Below are 16,493 nucleotides of genomic sequence, written 5' to 3'. Positions count from 1 at the left end.
GGTGTCAGCACCTCAAAAAAACTCATCCCTTCACTGAAGAAAAGATGTAATAAGTGACCCATCAGAGAAAGAGTGGGGTTAAAAGACTAGAAGTAGAGGTCTGGCTTTGTTCCTCTCTTCCACTTTGGTACGGGAACTATGCCAGCACTTTCTTTGCAGTGGCTCTGGGGAAAGCTGTTTTTACAAGAAAGAAGCTGTGGCTGGATGGCATAGTATCATCTTATAAGAAGTTGTGAATGAAGTGCTTGCTCTTAAGAAAAAGTTAACATTTAGCGAAACTTATCACCCAAGAACCACAGGAAATCATAATGTTCCTAGCACCTACAACAGGAAATAACTGCAGTATATAGATGCTGCTGGCAAATGCTACTCCTTCAATAGTGTTTGCTACAAGAAAGAAGCCTAATAGTAAAGATCCCAAATATTCTTGAAAAGCTCTTCTGAAATATATAAGTTGATTTAAGGAGGATAATCTTGGGTCTGTAGCAAGCCTTCAGACGGCTGGAAATATGGGCTGGGATAATAAAAAGCCAAGACAGAAATGAAGATTTAAAACTTCCTTCTAATGCTATGAAGCTTATAACCTTTTTAGAACAATAAATCAGAATTGGGTTTATTAAGATAAGAAGCATAAATTGAGGTAAACAATGAGAATTCTCTTTTCTGAACCAAAAAGCAGATACAAGGTTGCCTTAAAAACAGCTTCAAGGTACACTTTATTAAAATGTTTACTTCTATTTATCACAGTATTTTCGGTATTCTTTGGAATGTAGAAATAATGTAACAAATGTAGCTTCTGGGAGTGAGAAACATACAGTTTTTAACAGTGTCCCCAGGGGCTGCATCTCAAAGCAGCTTCAATTCAGTCTCAAGAACATCTTTTAAAGAAGATATTGGCCTTGTTCTTTAAATCAGGTAATCTAGCACTAAAAGAATCTACCAGTAAGACGGTCTGTTTAAGTGAGCCCGAACCCAATGAAGGAAACGAAATGATAAACACAGGAATGATTACATATAAGGATGATAACATCTTTAAAAGTACTCTGTTACAGTGTACTGAAGTGAACCTACCTAGCCAAGAACCGGCTGGCACCTGCACAAAAGAAAGAAAAATTCTGCCACTTGTAAAATGTATCCTAACTAAAACATTCACCACCTGTCCTGCTTTATACAGCATCTGGTACACATCCTAAAGTCAACTGAAACTTGGTTTGTTGCAAATGATACCTGTTTCTAAGTCATCTCTTGATAGTCTCCACCTCACATACTTGAGGGTAGAGACCCTGTTCTCATTGAATTCAGCAGAATTGGTTTTTACTACCTACATGGAGAAGAATCAGATTTTTACATTTTTAAACGTATTATATTATCAATCTGACACACTGACATTGATTATTTTGGATACTGAGGCCATGTTTCCTGTTTAGCTTTCTTATAGGGTTCTGAACAGAATGAAGGATTTTGGCTATCCACATTTTACTAACATAGTATCTGTCCATAGCTTTGTACTTAGAATGTACTGGACATATCTTTTAGTCACCATCTCTTTCTCAGGTACAGTTCATATATAGATGCAGTGAAGGATTTGTTTCAGAGGCAGAATCTGGTGAACATGCTGTATCTTAATACAAAACATGTTAACTAGGAAGCTCCCTGGATTTGAATATATATGAAACCATAGTGGTTAGAGAATTTTGCTAGGTGTAGTATGTGAAATCCAATATTGATAATAATTTATGAAGGTAAGAACACCAATTCCTATAATACTACAAACTTAGTTTATGATAACATAATTAGTTACACTAATAACACTGCTTAGGCTCAGTCTTGCTAATTATGATTTTATAAATATTAATGATATCAGCCTTTATGTTTGATTGCCTCTAGTAGAGTCATTTATCATAGTATTTCCCTTATACCCATGCTGCATTATTTTTCTTCCTTTTCTCCTTATTTGTTCATTACTGGATGTACAGTCACCCTGAACTTCAGGCTGAAATATACAATTATCTTTTCAATGGTTCAGCCTGGATAAACTTTACATTTTGTCATCTGGTAGCAGTGATCCAATGATATAATTCTGTATTAAGGGCAATCAAATACAAAATCAGTTATATCCTGCATCTCTTGTTCCTTTTAAATGTCTAACAGAGCCAGCCAAACTAGATTACACAGGGCTTTGTTTTTCATTCCTTTTTCATGTGACCCATTTCAAGTTAAGATTCCTTTGAATTATTAAATGCTTCCTTAAAGCATCTTTTCATACTACCTTTTTAAAGTTAATTATTGATGTAGTGACAAGCTGAAAAGACTAAGAATTGTAATTTTTTTCCTCATTCAGAAGGACATGAGAAATGTCTTCTGACAATGGCTGTCTATTTAGTATAATACAGAGGTAATACAAAGAATACTGAATGTTGTTTTACAGAAGAATAGTTAAAAATCGCTGTATTATACAAAATGTAAATGCAGTGTATATTTCTCTGAAAATAGGTGATAGAGAAAGAAAGTTACGACAAAACCTTTTAGTCCAAAGTTTAATCAGATAAAGTATATAACTGAAAAGTACGCTGGTTAGAATTTATTTTTTTTAATGCACAGTGTTACTCAGAGCTTTAGGAACAGGATTGTCTTTTCAATAGAAAGGTAATGTTATAATTTTCTGAGCTCCACAGAGAACAAAAAAAATCTCTTATCTCCTGCTGAAAAGAACTCCAGTCATCAGCAATGATAAGCAGAGATTTGGAGGCATTTGACACTCCAAATCCTATTCTTTTGTAATTCTTTACTTTTTACAACACTTTCAACAGTGTTATATTAGATTTTTAGAAGGATAATCAATAGGCATGATGTATAACTGAAACCACTCTTCAAAGTGATCCCCTCTAGTAACCAGAAACAAAGGAACGCTCTCTCTGCTGTGCAGGGATTCTGCTTGGTGCAGTAGGAAGGAGGGTGCTGCTTGAGAGCCAGTTATGCCTCCCTGGTTCTGAGCACAGATCTGCAGATGCTGTGGTGCAGGGAAGAGCAGCCTTTGGGCTGGCCAAACCCATCTCCTTCCCAAGTATAGCAAAGTGCCTTGGGAGTACTGTGGCAACTGGGGGCTACTATAGCAGAAAGAAAGGATGGAAACACAGGTAGAACAACAGCACAGGAGACAGACAAACAAGGTGACCAAGATTCAAGTCCCTGCTCTGCCATAGGAACAAAGGACTAGAAAGACCTTCCCAGGACATCATCTCCAGATCTCTGTTATTCACAAGCAATCCTTTTTCCAAAAGTGTCCCCAAGATTGTTTACTCACATGCCACAAAGGGCTTGTCCATACTGCTGCAAAGGCTGGTCCTAGGGAAGAAGGGGCTGACCATGCCCCACTCATGCCCTACCCTTCCAAGTCCACTGATGCACTCCAGGCCTAGAAGTTTACCAGTGAGGCTGCTTCAGGCTCACCCCAATGACTGCTCTCAGCTTTGCAGGAGATGTCCTCAACAGGGCATGCTGCTGTTGTGAGATAAATTTAACACAAAATGCCCTACAACATTTCCTTAAGACTGCCATTGGCCAAGAACAGGAGAGATGAGGGCACAGGCCAATACCCTGCAATAGCAGGAAATTAGAATGGTTAAAAGAGGGCTGTCCAACTGGTGGCCTGATGCACATGGCTCATGAGAGCTTAAATTGCAGCCCATGGGGCTTTCTGTTGGGACTCTGGAACCCAGGGGGTGAACACTTACCCCTGGATACTTACTGCTCAACACCGTAGCTCACCTCTGAATTTGAGGTCTCCAGTTGTCACTGGTGACTAACGGGAAAAGAGGGAGCAAGCAACATATACAACTGCCACTGGAGGTGGGGCTGTCCAGCCAATAAGAAGCCCTGTAGTCCAGATCTACCCCACAGGGTCAAATAAGTTGAGCAGCTCTGGGTTAAAATATGCTCATATGTTTTAGGAAGGGGACCATGACTTACATTAAACTAAACTTTCCCTCCTTTTGATAGGCTCTTATCTATGCCCTGCCACTTATTTGCAAGGTACTTCATAAAATTACCTCAGGATAGATCCTTGTCTGTTCATTTTGTTTCCAGTGGAAATTATTTCAGTGTACAAAACCAATGTGAGATATATCAGTATAAACAAGTCATTAATTCAGAACCAGTATTAAGAATGCAAACTGTACCTATTTCAAATACGTTTCATTTGTATGTTGTATATTTAAAACTTAAGCCATGCACCTGTCAACAAAGTGCTGACATCATATAGATGGTCATCTGGATGATGTCAGGTCATTACCAATAGTATTTTTCAAGCTGCCTGCTGATATTTAGTAATGTCTAGAAGACATACTGACTACCCATGGTAAGATACAACCAAAAGCTAATTTCATTAAATAGGAAGTATATTGTAACAGCATACCTTTCCCATCAGATCAGCAATTTGGGGTACTGGTTTTCCTTTTTGGTGGCACATGGTTGTAGGGCTCTGTCCATCCCAATCTTCAAGTTCCTCAATACTTTTCAGATAAAGTAGGGCTCTCAATCCTGTGCAGTAGTCTTCAATTACAGTGAAATCTTGATTCTGAATTGCACTGCACACCTACAATACATACAACCAGCAATCAGCAATACATATCCTACAGTGCATGTGAACTTAACAACTACTGCCAGTATTTCCTGATGTTCAGATCTAGTTACTTGGTTCCTGGGAGACTGTGGTCTGGCAGTCCACATTAGGAACATGGAATCTCATTCCAAATCAGTTAGATCCACTCAAATAAATAGCAGATGACCTTAAAACAAAGATCTCAGGCTAACCAGGAACAGAACACTTTGCAGTATATGAGGACATTTATGTGTACTGTACTGCAGCTCTCAGGACTCTTTTTTGATATTATCTGTTTTGCTATGATGCCTGCATGCAGTGTGACTCATTGCATTAGGCACTGTCCAAACAGGTAACAATGAGATGACCTCTGCCTCGAAGAGCCTGCGGCCTAAACATAACATGAGAGGAAGCAGAATACAGAAGAAGGAGATCCTTACCATCAGCACCTATTCTTTTTTGTTTTTTTTAAATGACCAGATTGTAGCTGTCAAGCCACTTTAAGGCTCTAGGGCTGCATACAGATGAATGCAGAGATTTGGTTCCCCAGGGACAATTATTAGGGTTGCACCTTGCACCGCAGCTACTTGTCCCTGAGGAAGGCCTGTGTCACATGCCCTTTGGTGCATGGCAAGTTACCCCAGGGGTGGTAGGGAAGCACTGGGCTGGTCCCAGCAGCTTTCCCTGGGGTCCTCCCAGGGTTGCAGCAGCAGCAATCCTGCTGGGCGGAGCCTGGCTGGCAGCCACAGTACAGCTCTGGGCTACCTGGTTCCACTTTTCAGCAGCGTGAGCTGCCCATGAGTGCACTGGTCCATTTCTGTTTTCGGCGGATTTTTTGACCCCTGGATACCCCACAGAAAAAACAAACAAACATGCAAGCATGGTCAGTGTGCCCTTGCAGCATGGAGAACACCTTACTGTGTGGTACGTGGCACTTCAGATGCGTTTGCAGTGCCACAAACTGCATGGCCACATTCATTTGGATGTGCCCCTAGAGGCCAAAAAAGCCACCTCAAATTGGGTGATGGCATATGTCCACCTCCTACCCCCACCCCCCAACTGTTCTCTGGATAATCTTCCAGGGCTCAGGGTCCAAGCCCTGACTCACTCACCAGTGACCTAGCTGTCTGATGGGCACCACTATTAACGGGATTAGTGGGTACTGCAAGGGTAACTCAATCTCATCTATGAAACATTTACCCCAAACAGCAAATATGGCAATAAGTATTATCTGGTGTCAACAACAGTGATCTATGCTGAGCATTAAAATAATCTGGGAAAATCCCAGTTGTGTTTCATCAAACTAAATAGCCCTTAAAAAGTGGTCCTAAAAGAGTTTTTCTCCTGAAAGAATGCACCCTGCTCTGCCCTATGGTCCCTACTATTTGACAGTGACAAGGGATAGAAAAGTGAGTGTCTAATAATTAGTTTCCTTTTATTTGCCTTCTGCTTTGGACCTATAGGGCATGTCCAGATGAACGTGCATGTGCCTCTTGCAGCATCCGAAACCAGTTTGAGATGCTCAAAGAGGCACACTGCAAAAGAAAAAATGTTCCTCACACTGCATATTTGTGGCATGGGCTCAAAATTTGATACCTGGATATCCAGGTATCAAAAAAATACCCCGGGGGGAAAAAACGTGGCAGGGCACGGTTCCATACCATGCTCTGAGGTAACTGGGAAGCCGGTCCTCCAGAGAGATGCTCTGGTTTCTGGCCAGAGCATCTCTACGTGCTTCTGCTGCCCCAGCATGCAGGGTACGTACCCCTAGCATGCTGGAGCAAGCAAAAGCTCAGCAAGGATCAGGACCCAGGTGCTGTTGGGGGTTAGTAGGGACTGTGGGGGGAGGGAGGATTGTGGGTGTGGTGGAGGGATGTGCTTGTTGGGGAGGGCTGTGCTTGTGTGGGGGGACTAAAGGAGGGCTGTGTGTGGATGGGAGGGGCTCGGGGGGCGTGGGTACCCAGCTCCCTGGTCAAAGGGCCGGCGCTAGGAGATAAGGGTCTCCCAGTGCCAACCCTGCCGTTGTGTAGCTGGTGCTGGGAGATAAGGATCTTGCAGCCCCCTGCTCCCAGATTGCAATCTCGGAGTGGGAGGCTTGGAGCTCCCCACTGCTGGAGCAGGGGGACACATTCTCCACCTGGGCTCCTGTAGCAGAGCCCACCCCAGCAGCAGGCAGTTTCCAGGGGCAGGGAGCAATCTACCGCACCCTGGTGGATGGCTGACTGGGAGCAGATTTTCTCTCAGCCAGGCATCTACACGAGCACTACTGCACCATTACTAATCGAGAGTAAATTTGCTACTTGTGTTTGTAGGTAGCAAATTTACTCATGATTAGTGAGATTTACTGCAGAGTAAGCATGTGCATGTGTAGACACACATGCTTACTGCATGGTAAATTACACTACTGCACAGTTAATTGTCTGTGTAGATGTGCTCAGGAGGTATAAATGTCAGCTGAAATTTATGCAGGAGAAAGAGGTACTATTGGATGGACACCAAGCTATATCATTTTCAATGACCAATATAGTTTTCATTAATATGTGGACAGCAAAAAGCAGTAGCATTCCTACCTAAGACAAATGCATGTACTTTAATATAAGAAACAATACAATATTCTGGTTATCCATTTAAAAAAATACAGAAATAAGCACAAGCATCTAAAATTCAACTATCGGGTTCACTAGATCATAATTGATATAATTAGTTTTTAAAAAAAGAGATCTAGCTAAAAATATCAAGATTTTGCTCATGGTCACACAGTTTAGATGAAAGGTACATTTTACACTGTAAAATACTGTACGCTACAGCTTTGCAGGAAAAAGAAATAAGGAATAACTAAAATATGCACAAGAACATTTCCTATGAAGCCCATTTACATTACACAAAATCTGTTTCTCTGGAGAAACAGTGTGAGCATTAATTAGGTCTGTTATGCTTTCCACAGACTTAGAGACTTTTTCAGAGCAATTATAGAGAACATCATAATAATTTCCTCCACAGGTTATTTAACTGTAAAACTCAACCAATGCTTTATTTAAACCTCTTTGTTCATTAAGGAGTTCTATTTTTTTAGTGTGTGTGTAACACTTTTATTAGCTATTCTTAAAAAATATTAGAATGGTAAGAAAACACAGTTAAAAGCCATGTCATGTCACTTAAAACAGGTTCAGATTCTGTTGTCGGAATCCTGAAATATTTTGACAAGATGTATACACATGAGATACACTGGAGGATGCATGTAATAACCTTATAAATAAATACGCTTTTATCATTTTGCATATTACAGTGCTGTGTTCTGAACTAAACTAATATAAAAATGTATAAGGGATGCTATCATACTAAGAATCCTAAGGGGCAAATTCCAGGGGCGCATTCCTCCTCTTGTCATTAGTGGGAACCACTGGAGCACCTGAAGGCACAATAGGGCCTTTACAAGAAATTAAGTCACTCTATGAAAGAAAAATGCCATCAGAAATAGCAAAACTTAGGACCAGACTTAGCAAAGAATGTAAATATGTGCTTGATTCTCGAGTGTTTAAGCACCCTGCTGAATCAAGTCTTTGGGAACAGTGGGCCCAATTTTGCAGATAATTACTGACAAGTGTAGCACTACTGACTTCCTTGTATGTAGAAGTAAGTGCTTGTGTTTTTGGGCCTTTCTTGGAATAAAAAGAGGTTTTTATTGAAGATCAAACACCCACACATGGCAAACATAACTCATTCTACAGTGTTTTTGGATGGCCCTAAAGTATTATAAGAACAAAATTCTCTTAGGATAATGATGCTCAACCTTTTGGCCCTGCAGGATAGTTGAGTGACAAGGAATCAGTCTGCGGGCTGGATCAGATCCCACACACCTTTGGCAGATCCTCATGTGCTATGATTGGGCCCTGTGTTGCTCTACACACCCGATCTTACATGAAGGGCCATGGCCAATGAGGCTCCCCATGGACTCATGAAGAGCCCCATTGGCCAAATGACATGGCACCAGCATCTGGCTCTGGCCTGTGGGTTGTGGGGTGGAGAACCCCTGTCTTAGGACACACCTTTTATATGGCCATATTTTTATTTCTATGTTACAACACCATCTATAAAGCAGTACTCTTATCTTGCAAAATGCTTCTTGTCTTCTATATGGGGCTAAACAATGTTTCCCACAGATTTCATTGGAAGCAGAAGTTTATTTAGCTCCTTGCAGATCTGAGTCACAAATAAAATACCAAAATGCCAGCTTATCTGGTGGTATTTTATTTGACTGGAGAAAGGGGAAGAAGACTAAGGTACAAGAATATCATAGATGGGAAAATGCAGATCTTCTGTTTACTATCACCTCCTGTTTAATACCATATATGCATCTTAAATGTCTTTCCATATGCAGAGACATAAAAAAGAACATCACTTACAGTTCAATGACTGTTGCCATTGGCTGGTAGGGTGGCTAGCAGCGTAGCAAGAAATCAAAAATGAAAAAAATCTGTTCTATATTCCGTTCTCTTCCACAAAGCCATTATTAACCACAATTATGGATTTGCACTTTACTAAATATCCCAAAGCAAACCTCTAAACAAGAGCATAGTTGCACTGTTACATAATCTAACAGAGTCTATTATACCAATACATGCCTGCATTAACCTTTAACATTAAAACCGGTATGTGCTTCCACCAGGAACATTTAATTAAAATGCAAGCTTATATGTTAGTAAAATGGGGTATAATCTGTTTTCTCTATGAACAATCTACAATACACATATAAAGCTCCACAATGCCCCAGGATTTGGGGATTCATCTCTAACTTTATGGCCAGGCTTTTAATCCCAAATTAATCTATCTGGACAACAAAACATCCCTAATTAACAGAAATTTACATTTTCTCCTGATTAAAAGGTAACCACATTAAGATTGGTCACCTCATTTTTCTGCCCAGACCAAGACCATCGGCCCTTTTTTTACTGGTAGACTATGCAGCTGCTTAGGCAACACAAGCAATGTTCCTTTCAGGGACTCAACCGTTTCCTTTGTGCAACAAGAGTCCCCATTTCCTTTCCTCCTCCTACCAGTATCAGTGCTCTTGTTCTACTCTTGTATGCCCCCCTTGCATTATAAAGGAGGCAGGCAGACTGACACCCCAACATGGAAATTAAGCTCTGTCCAGACAAGCATGACTATGCAGTATGTAGCACAACAGACACGTCTGCAGTATCACATACCACGCATTCATCTGTTCTCCATGCTGCAAGGGAGTAAGGGGGGGCCCTTGACCCCTGGATATCCAAAGGTCAAAAAACCCATGCAGGGGGGATGGTGCATGAACAGGCAGTGCCTGGCTGGCCAGAGCCATACTCCAGCTGCTGGTCAGGCTCTGTGCAGCAAGATTGTCCCTGCTGCAGCCCCAGGAGGCCCCCAGGACCTCAGGTAAGTCTGCTGGGACCAGGCCAGTGCTGGCCCCAGGCTCCACTACCCCACCTGGGGTAACCTGCCACATGCCCTAGGGCATGTGTCACAGGTGTTCCCCGGCGACAACTGGTGGTGGCACAAGATGTCCTGCTACTATTTTCCCTGGGGAACCAAACATCTACGCTCACGTGGATGCAGTCTATGAGAGCATGCTAGAATCGTATGAAGACACACACATCTCTGAGTACTCAGTGGGCACATATAATGAGAAGCTAACCGTGCAATAGCCAAATAATATTGCACAGTAGCATATCTCAGGATGGACTGTGTTAATATGCTACTGCATGGTATTATTAGGCTACTGTGCAGTAGCGTTACTTAAAAGATGTTTGGCAGTGCTACTGTGCAGTAACTCCAGTTACTTGCTTATACAAGTACTAAATAAATGGGCAGTAACTATTGCGCAGTAACATCTCATGTAGTCATGCCCAGTACTACCTATAAATACTTTCCTAAGTAAATGATCCTGAGATGCAGAATGCATGCATAGCTGCTATTAAATGAAATGCACTTCCATATATTTCAAAGAAAAATAAGCATATGGAATACATCACTGGATAAAGCTATAAGTAACATTGCCCTGTGAATTTGCAAGAATGAAAGCAACTTGCATTCCTAATTATGTATAGTACAAAAAATAATCTAATATATGGATAAACAGGTAGGAATCTTCAATATAGCCTTGGCAAAGGGACCTGGAAACATTACAGTCCTCAGCGGTTGAGCTAGAATAAATTTGTCAGCAGAGTCCTTTTTATAGCTTCATACATGTTTGTTTTTAATAACTCATGTCTATTTATAATCTTTTCATTCACATTTCATATTTAAAAAAATGCTATGAATATCAATGGCATGTATTACTATATCAATAATAATACAACTTTTCAAATAGCCTGCTGGGCTTTTATAATTATTATAAACCACAGTAGGGCCAGTTCCTGAACTCTTTACTATGGCAAATCTCCCACTGGGTTCAGTTATGAGTTTTGTCTGAGCAGAACTTCAGGAATTTGTGAAACGTTACTGCTTTTGAGAGCATTGGTAGACATCCTGACACAGCACTGTCTCCTGATTTGTTATGGTCTGTGCATAAAAAGCTGTAAGGGCCTGCCTAGAGACATAGATCAAAGGGGACCTGAACAGAACCACTAAGCTTCCATATTGTCAGATACCCAGACACCAACTCCCCAGCAGTTCACAAGCTGACCCATTCCACTTTGAAGACATGCAATGCCTGTGATTACCATCTTGGAAGATGTGGAAGAAAAGGGGATTATTTAGAAATGCATTTTTGCAGATTTGGATGGGCAAATGTACATTTCTTGCCTGTCCCTAACTTGCTCACTTTTTTCCTTGCCTTTTCCACCACCATAGACTCTAAATCATAAGAAGTAGCCTCAGCAAGGTCAAGAGAAGAAGCTAATGTGATATCAGCAACAGTGTACTCTAGTTTCACACTCCTTCAACTTTACACTTTGCCTTTTATACTCAGGGTGTTGGGAGGAGCTGTTGGTGATGTAGGAAACAAACATGCAGTTTCTGCACCAGCTGGAACCTTCCTGAAACTATTCCCAGTGAGGGGGTTGCAGCCAGTCTGTAGACGTTTACATGAGTGGAGCAGCACAGAAGTCTGGAGAAGATCAGAGAACCTGTCCTCTGTGTTCTACTGCATTTTCATTTTTCAAGAGGTGTAAATATTCTTAGTGAGATTGGAGCTGTAAAAACAAAAAATGCCTCTGTGTTTGGCATCAGCAAGGCAATGTTCTTGACTGTATCAAGTTCAGTCTTGTAAAGTATGAGTGCACCTATTTAACCTGCCTTAAATCACTATTGTAACTCTGCATTATTACTGAATTCATAGCATTTATGGTTTAGTAGTAAATTTTAGGGCAATTTTTAGTTTTTCTCCCATTCAAAATGTGTTTCTCTCTTTCAAATATAGGCATAAAATAATATTAGTTTTTATAAAAATAGAGGTACAGTAGCTAGGCAGACTGGTAGCAGTGAAACAGTCTGCAAATAAGAAGATTGATGGGTATATATTTGTATATACAAACGCAAATCACAAAGCTTTACTGTTCTACCATATTAGTTTCCATTTGTTGTAGCTGTACAACATCAAAGCAGTGATGTCCCTATATATTGCAGTTAGTGGTAATGTAACGGACTACTAAAAGAAATCAAAGTGAGAGTTTCTAAGTAGTTTCCTGGCAATTGAGACAGCAGGCTCTTTCATCTGTGCTGTAACTGTGGCAGTGCATTGATTTAAACTCCTTCTGAGATCTCAAATGCTTTTATATTCTTAGGTCTCTCTGCCTGCTTGCTTGCTTGCTTTCTTTTAAACTTCAAGTAATAAAATTCTAACATTTAGCAGAATGCCATCTTGCTTCCTCCAAAAGTAGGAGACTTATTTCAGCTTTTCTACTAAACTGCACAAGATTTCTAAGTAAAATAAGTCTCAAAATGCCATCCTATTAGGAAATCAATCTTTGACTTAATACTTTCTAATTTTCTTACTATCGCAATAGGATAAACAAGAACAACTCTTCTCAGATACCATTAAAGCTTCTACAGTGGATAAACAGTTTTACTTTTAATTTGGCTGAGTTTGCTTTGAAGTGTTCCTCATTGATATGTCCGAAAGGTAAGCATAGGAATTACTTAATTTATTTTCATTTGTATTATAATCTGTATCTAGTTCTAAAACTATTTTTCATTATTTTCATTATAAATTCATTCGAGAAGTGTTAAATCCATACATCTAGCTTTCTGTATATAGGTATTTATGAACAATTCTAGACTTTCTCTCAATGTCCAGTTGAGGTCACTTTTTTTTCTTTTGACTAGATTCTATTGATTTAGACTATATTGAAGAAAAGGTGAACTACATAAAAGAATTCAAGGTACTTCACAAAGGAACCTATCAAAGCCTTTTTACCTACACATGTAACTTGACATCCTTAAGAAAACTAATTCAATCATGGTGGGCAAAAGTATGATTTTAGCTTAGTGAATTTCTTACATTCGAGTTTAAAAATGTATTCTAAGTACTAATAGCAGAAGCCTTGACTCTACAGAGAACATCCTGGGCTATATAATAAAATGACTGTCCACTCGATGCACATGAAGATAAAGCAATTCATTTTGCAGCTCCTTAGTAATGAAGTAGAGATGCACAGAAGGCATAAACAGTCAAAACAAGCACATTCAGCATCACTTGATTACTTCAGCAACTCCCAGTAATACTGAAAAATATTACTGGGAGGTGCAGGAAGAGTGGAAGCACACAAAATCCCTTTTAATCAGATTTTCTCCAACTATTGTCTTTAGGCCAATGATGATTTCTGCAGCTCTTGCTGGTGGGTCTGCAGAGACCTGGCTGGTCAATCTATGCTGACTTCCATTTATTTCTAGCTATAAATTAAATAGGAACATGTAAACATATATTAAATACCTATCTAAAATTACTTTTGCATAGATGCAATTGTTATATAGTTGCCTGGGGGATGCTGCATGATTTAGAGAGTGATGGGTGGTGGGCTATGAGACAGTGAGCTCACATTCTGAAACAGTTTGACAAACTCTGTTCTACAGGACAAATACATGACTAAGAAAAAATTACTTGAACATGGGTAAAATACAGATGGAATAATTTGCTTTATTCATATTAGCTGCTTAAATGATACTAGAGAGTTAGATTAGCAGATGGGATGCTATTTAATAAGGCTTGGGAAGCAAGATTAAGACATGGGACTGGGTTGGAAGAGGGTTGGTAAGCCTTTCTAGAATCTTGCATTTCAACATATATAGGCAAGTGTTTGTGCAAAGTCCATTTAGGACCTCAGGAAGCAATCTGTAGAGCTCAAAGTTTAGTCTATATGAAATGTCCTAATTGGCAACTAAAAATACCTGTTCTGTTTTTATTAGACCAGCTAAATACTTGGAAAAAGTGTTCTTTGCAAGCTTTCGGGTACAAACACCCTTCTTCAGGAACAGATGGAGAGACTCTCTTTATGCCTGAAGAAGGGTGTTTGTGCCCGAAAGCTTGCAAAGAACAATTTTCCAAGTATTTTGTCGGTCTAATAAAAGATATCACATCTATCCAAAAGCACCTTCACTTAGAAACTCTCACTTTGATTTATTTTAGTAGTCCGTTATATTACCACTAAATATAGGGACATCATTGCTTTGATGTTGCACAGCTATAACAAATGGAAACTAATATGGCAGAACTGTAAAGCTCTGTGATTTGCATTTGTTATACAAATTTATACCCATCAATCTTTTTATCCACAAACTGTTTCACCACTAGCTGTCTGCCTAGCTACTGTACCTCCATTTTTATAAAAACTAGTATTATTTTATGCCTATGTCTTTAGACCAACACAACTACAACCACTACCCCTGTTCTGCTTTACTGATTTAAGCCCTGGCCTTGAAGTCTAATGGGTAGGGTATTGCTGCTCTTGATGGGGGTAAGGGAGAAGAGTAGTCTGCAGCTATCTGACCACTCAAGAGGGGATGGAGTTTTTTGTCAGAACTAGCTAGTGAGCAAAGGGAAAGGACTGAATAGATCAGACCTCATTTACATTTCTGTATGTGACATGCTAGTTAAGGGAATACTAGGCTTCGGAGGTAATAGAACACTATTATTGCTATTGGTTAGCAAAGAGACAAGAGAAAGCAACAAATCTGCTTGGGGTTGGAGGTCATGCCAACTAACATTACAAGCTGGAGGCTTTTGCATCAGATAATCCAAGACAAGATGGAGGGGAGAAGAGTGCACTGACTCATTAACTAAGAGGAGAGAAGTGGGGTTAAAACTACTGGCAAGGAACCTTACAGGATGTTTGTCTTACTTAATATTGTAGATTTATTAACTGCTGGTTTTCCTGAGTTTATTCTACGTCCCTTTTTTTTCCAATAATTTTTTTTAAAACCCTCGGACTCCATTCATACAAATGGGAGGGCAGGCACTCTGTTGATGTAGTTAGGATACACGTGTCAAAAATATGGCTTGCAGAGCCATTTCACCTGGCCTTTGGGGCTTCAATAGAGGCTGGGAATTTGGGGATGGGGTGAACTGGGGTGGGGCCCACCACTGAAATCCAGGGTATGGAGCCCCACTGTCTTGATGGCTAGAGAGCAAGCAATGGCTATATTAGCCCTTGTGCAGCTCCTGTTGCTCATCCCACCACCAGAGGTGGGTTCAGATCTGGTTCGTGAGACTCCTTATGGTCTCCTACTTTGATACTCCTGACTTACAGCACATGTGTAGGCACAAGTTACCACAAAAGCAAATGAGGATTCACAATGCACCTGGAGTAATCGCCTGTACGCAGCTTTTCTCATTCTTTTCATTCACAGTAACTTAACCATCAGTGACAGAGGGCTCATGTATTTGTATGCTTGGGCATACAAGCCTTTTTTTCCTCAGGTACATGGGTGAAGACTCATGAGAAATAACTCCATATTCAGTCACTCACAACAACCTGTATTACTGTATTATGAGATCTGCATAATCTGAAGAAGATATATGAAGGCAGACAAGCTAAATCCCACTGACTAGGGACAGAAATTACACATAAACCAGGATAAGTGATCGGAAATCAGATCAAATCTGGAACACAACAGGGGTTCAGTGCATATAAACTGCTTTCAAAATGGCCAAAACCAGTTTAAGAGAAACCTGGATGGATACAGTATCACACAACTAATTTAGGTTAAACCAGTTTGCTGAACTTCTGTCCCAGATCTCCTCCAGTTTTAAGTTAATGCACAGACCCTCAGCATCCCAGGATGCTGTGAACCTTCTCCCCAAACCCCCATTGCAGGGTAGGCAGGCTAGCCTTGGCCCAAACTGTCTGCTCCCGCCAAGCAGGGACATGTGCTCTAGCACCTTCTGACTTCTAGCCTGAGACATGAATACATGTGGCTGCATTTCCTGAATAAAAACTGAATGTCTGTTCATTTGCTTATTGGTTCAGTCTATGCAGCTTAGACTAATCTGCAAAAATTGAAATGATTCAGCCTCAGGCTTTTTGACTATCTGTATTTAGCCATTGTCTAAATAGGCCAAGCAAATCTGTAGTTTCTATACCTGTCTTTAAATTTATCACATATGTATTGAATAATCCTTTATATTTCACTTTATTTATAAATGCTATCTATTCTATCCTGCACCAACTAACAGGAAGATACTGTGGGCGGAAATGAATTCCTTCAGTTGGCCTAGTTGTTGGGCAGCATTGCTAAAGGTGCCATGTAGTTACAGATCATAGAATCATAGAAGTAGGGTCGGAAGGGACCTTGTAGATCTTCAAGTCCGACCCCCTGCCTGGGCAGGAGGGAAACTGGGCTCAAATGACCCCAGCCAGGTAGGCATCAAGCCTCTTCTTAAAGACCCCCAGGGTAGGAGCCAGCACCACTTCCCTTGGAA

The 16,493-nt window shown here is 40.4% G+C and overlaps 1 protein-coding gene across 1 annotated transcript in view; it reads right to left on the bottom strand.

Moving 5' to 3' along the window:
• DPYD (dihydropyrimidine dehydrogenase) overlaps positions 1 to 16,493 on the bottom strand; it is a 646,991-nt gene that overhangs the window by 71,923 nt on the left and 558,575 nt on the right. The window contains exon 20 of the mRNA XM_025193285.1: positions 4,415 to 4,594. Coding sequence (XP_025049070.1) covers positions 4,415 to 4,594 — 180 coding nt within the window. The remainder of the gene's footprint in view (positions 1 to 4,414; positions 4,595 to 16,493) is intronic.

The sequence above is a fragment of the Alligator sinensis genome, unplaced genomic scaffold (genome assembly GCF_000455745.1).
Source record: "Alligator sinensis unplaced genomic scaffold, ASM45574v1 scaffold647_2, whole genome shotgun sequence".
NCBI lineage: Eukaryota > Metazoa > Chordata > Crocodylia > Alligatoridae > Alligator > Alligator sinensis.
The sequence above is the reverse complement of the archived record's forward strand: the minus strand, read 5'-3'. Positions and strand labels throughout refer to the sequence as shown.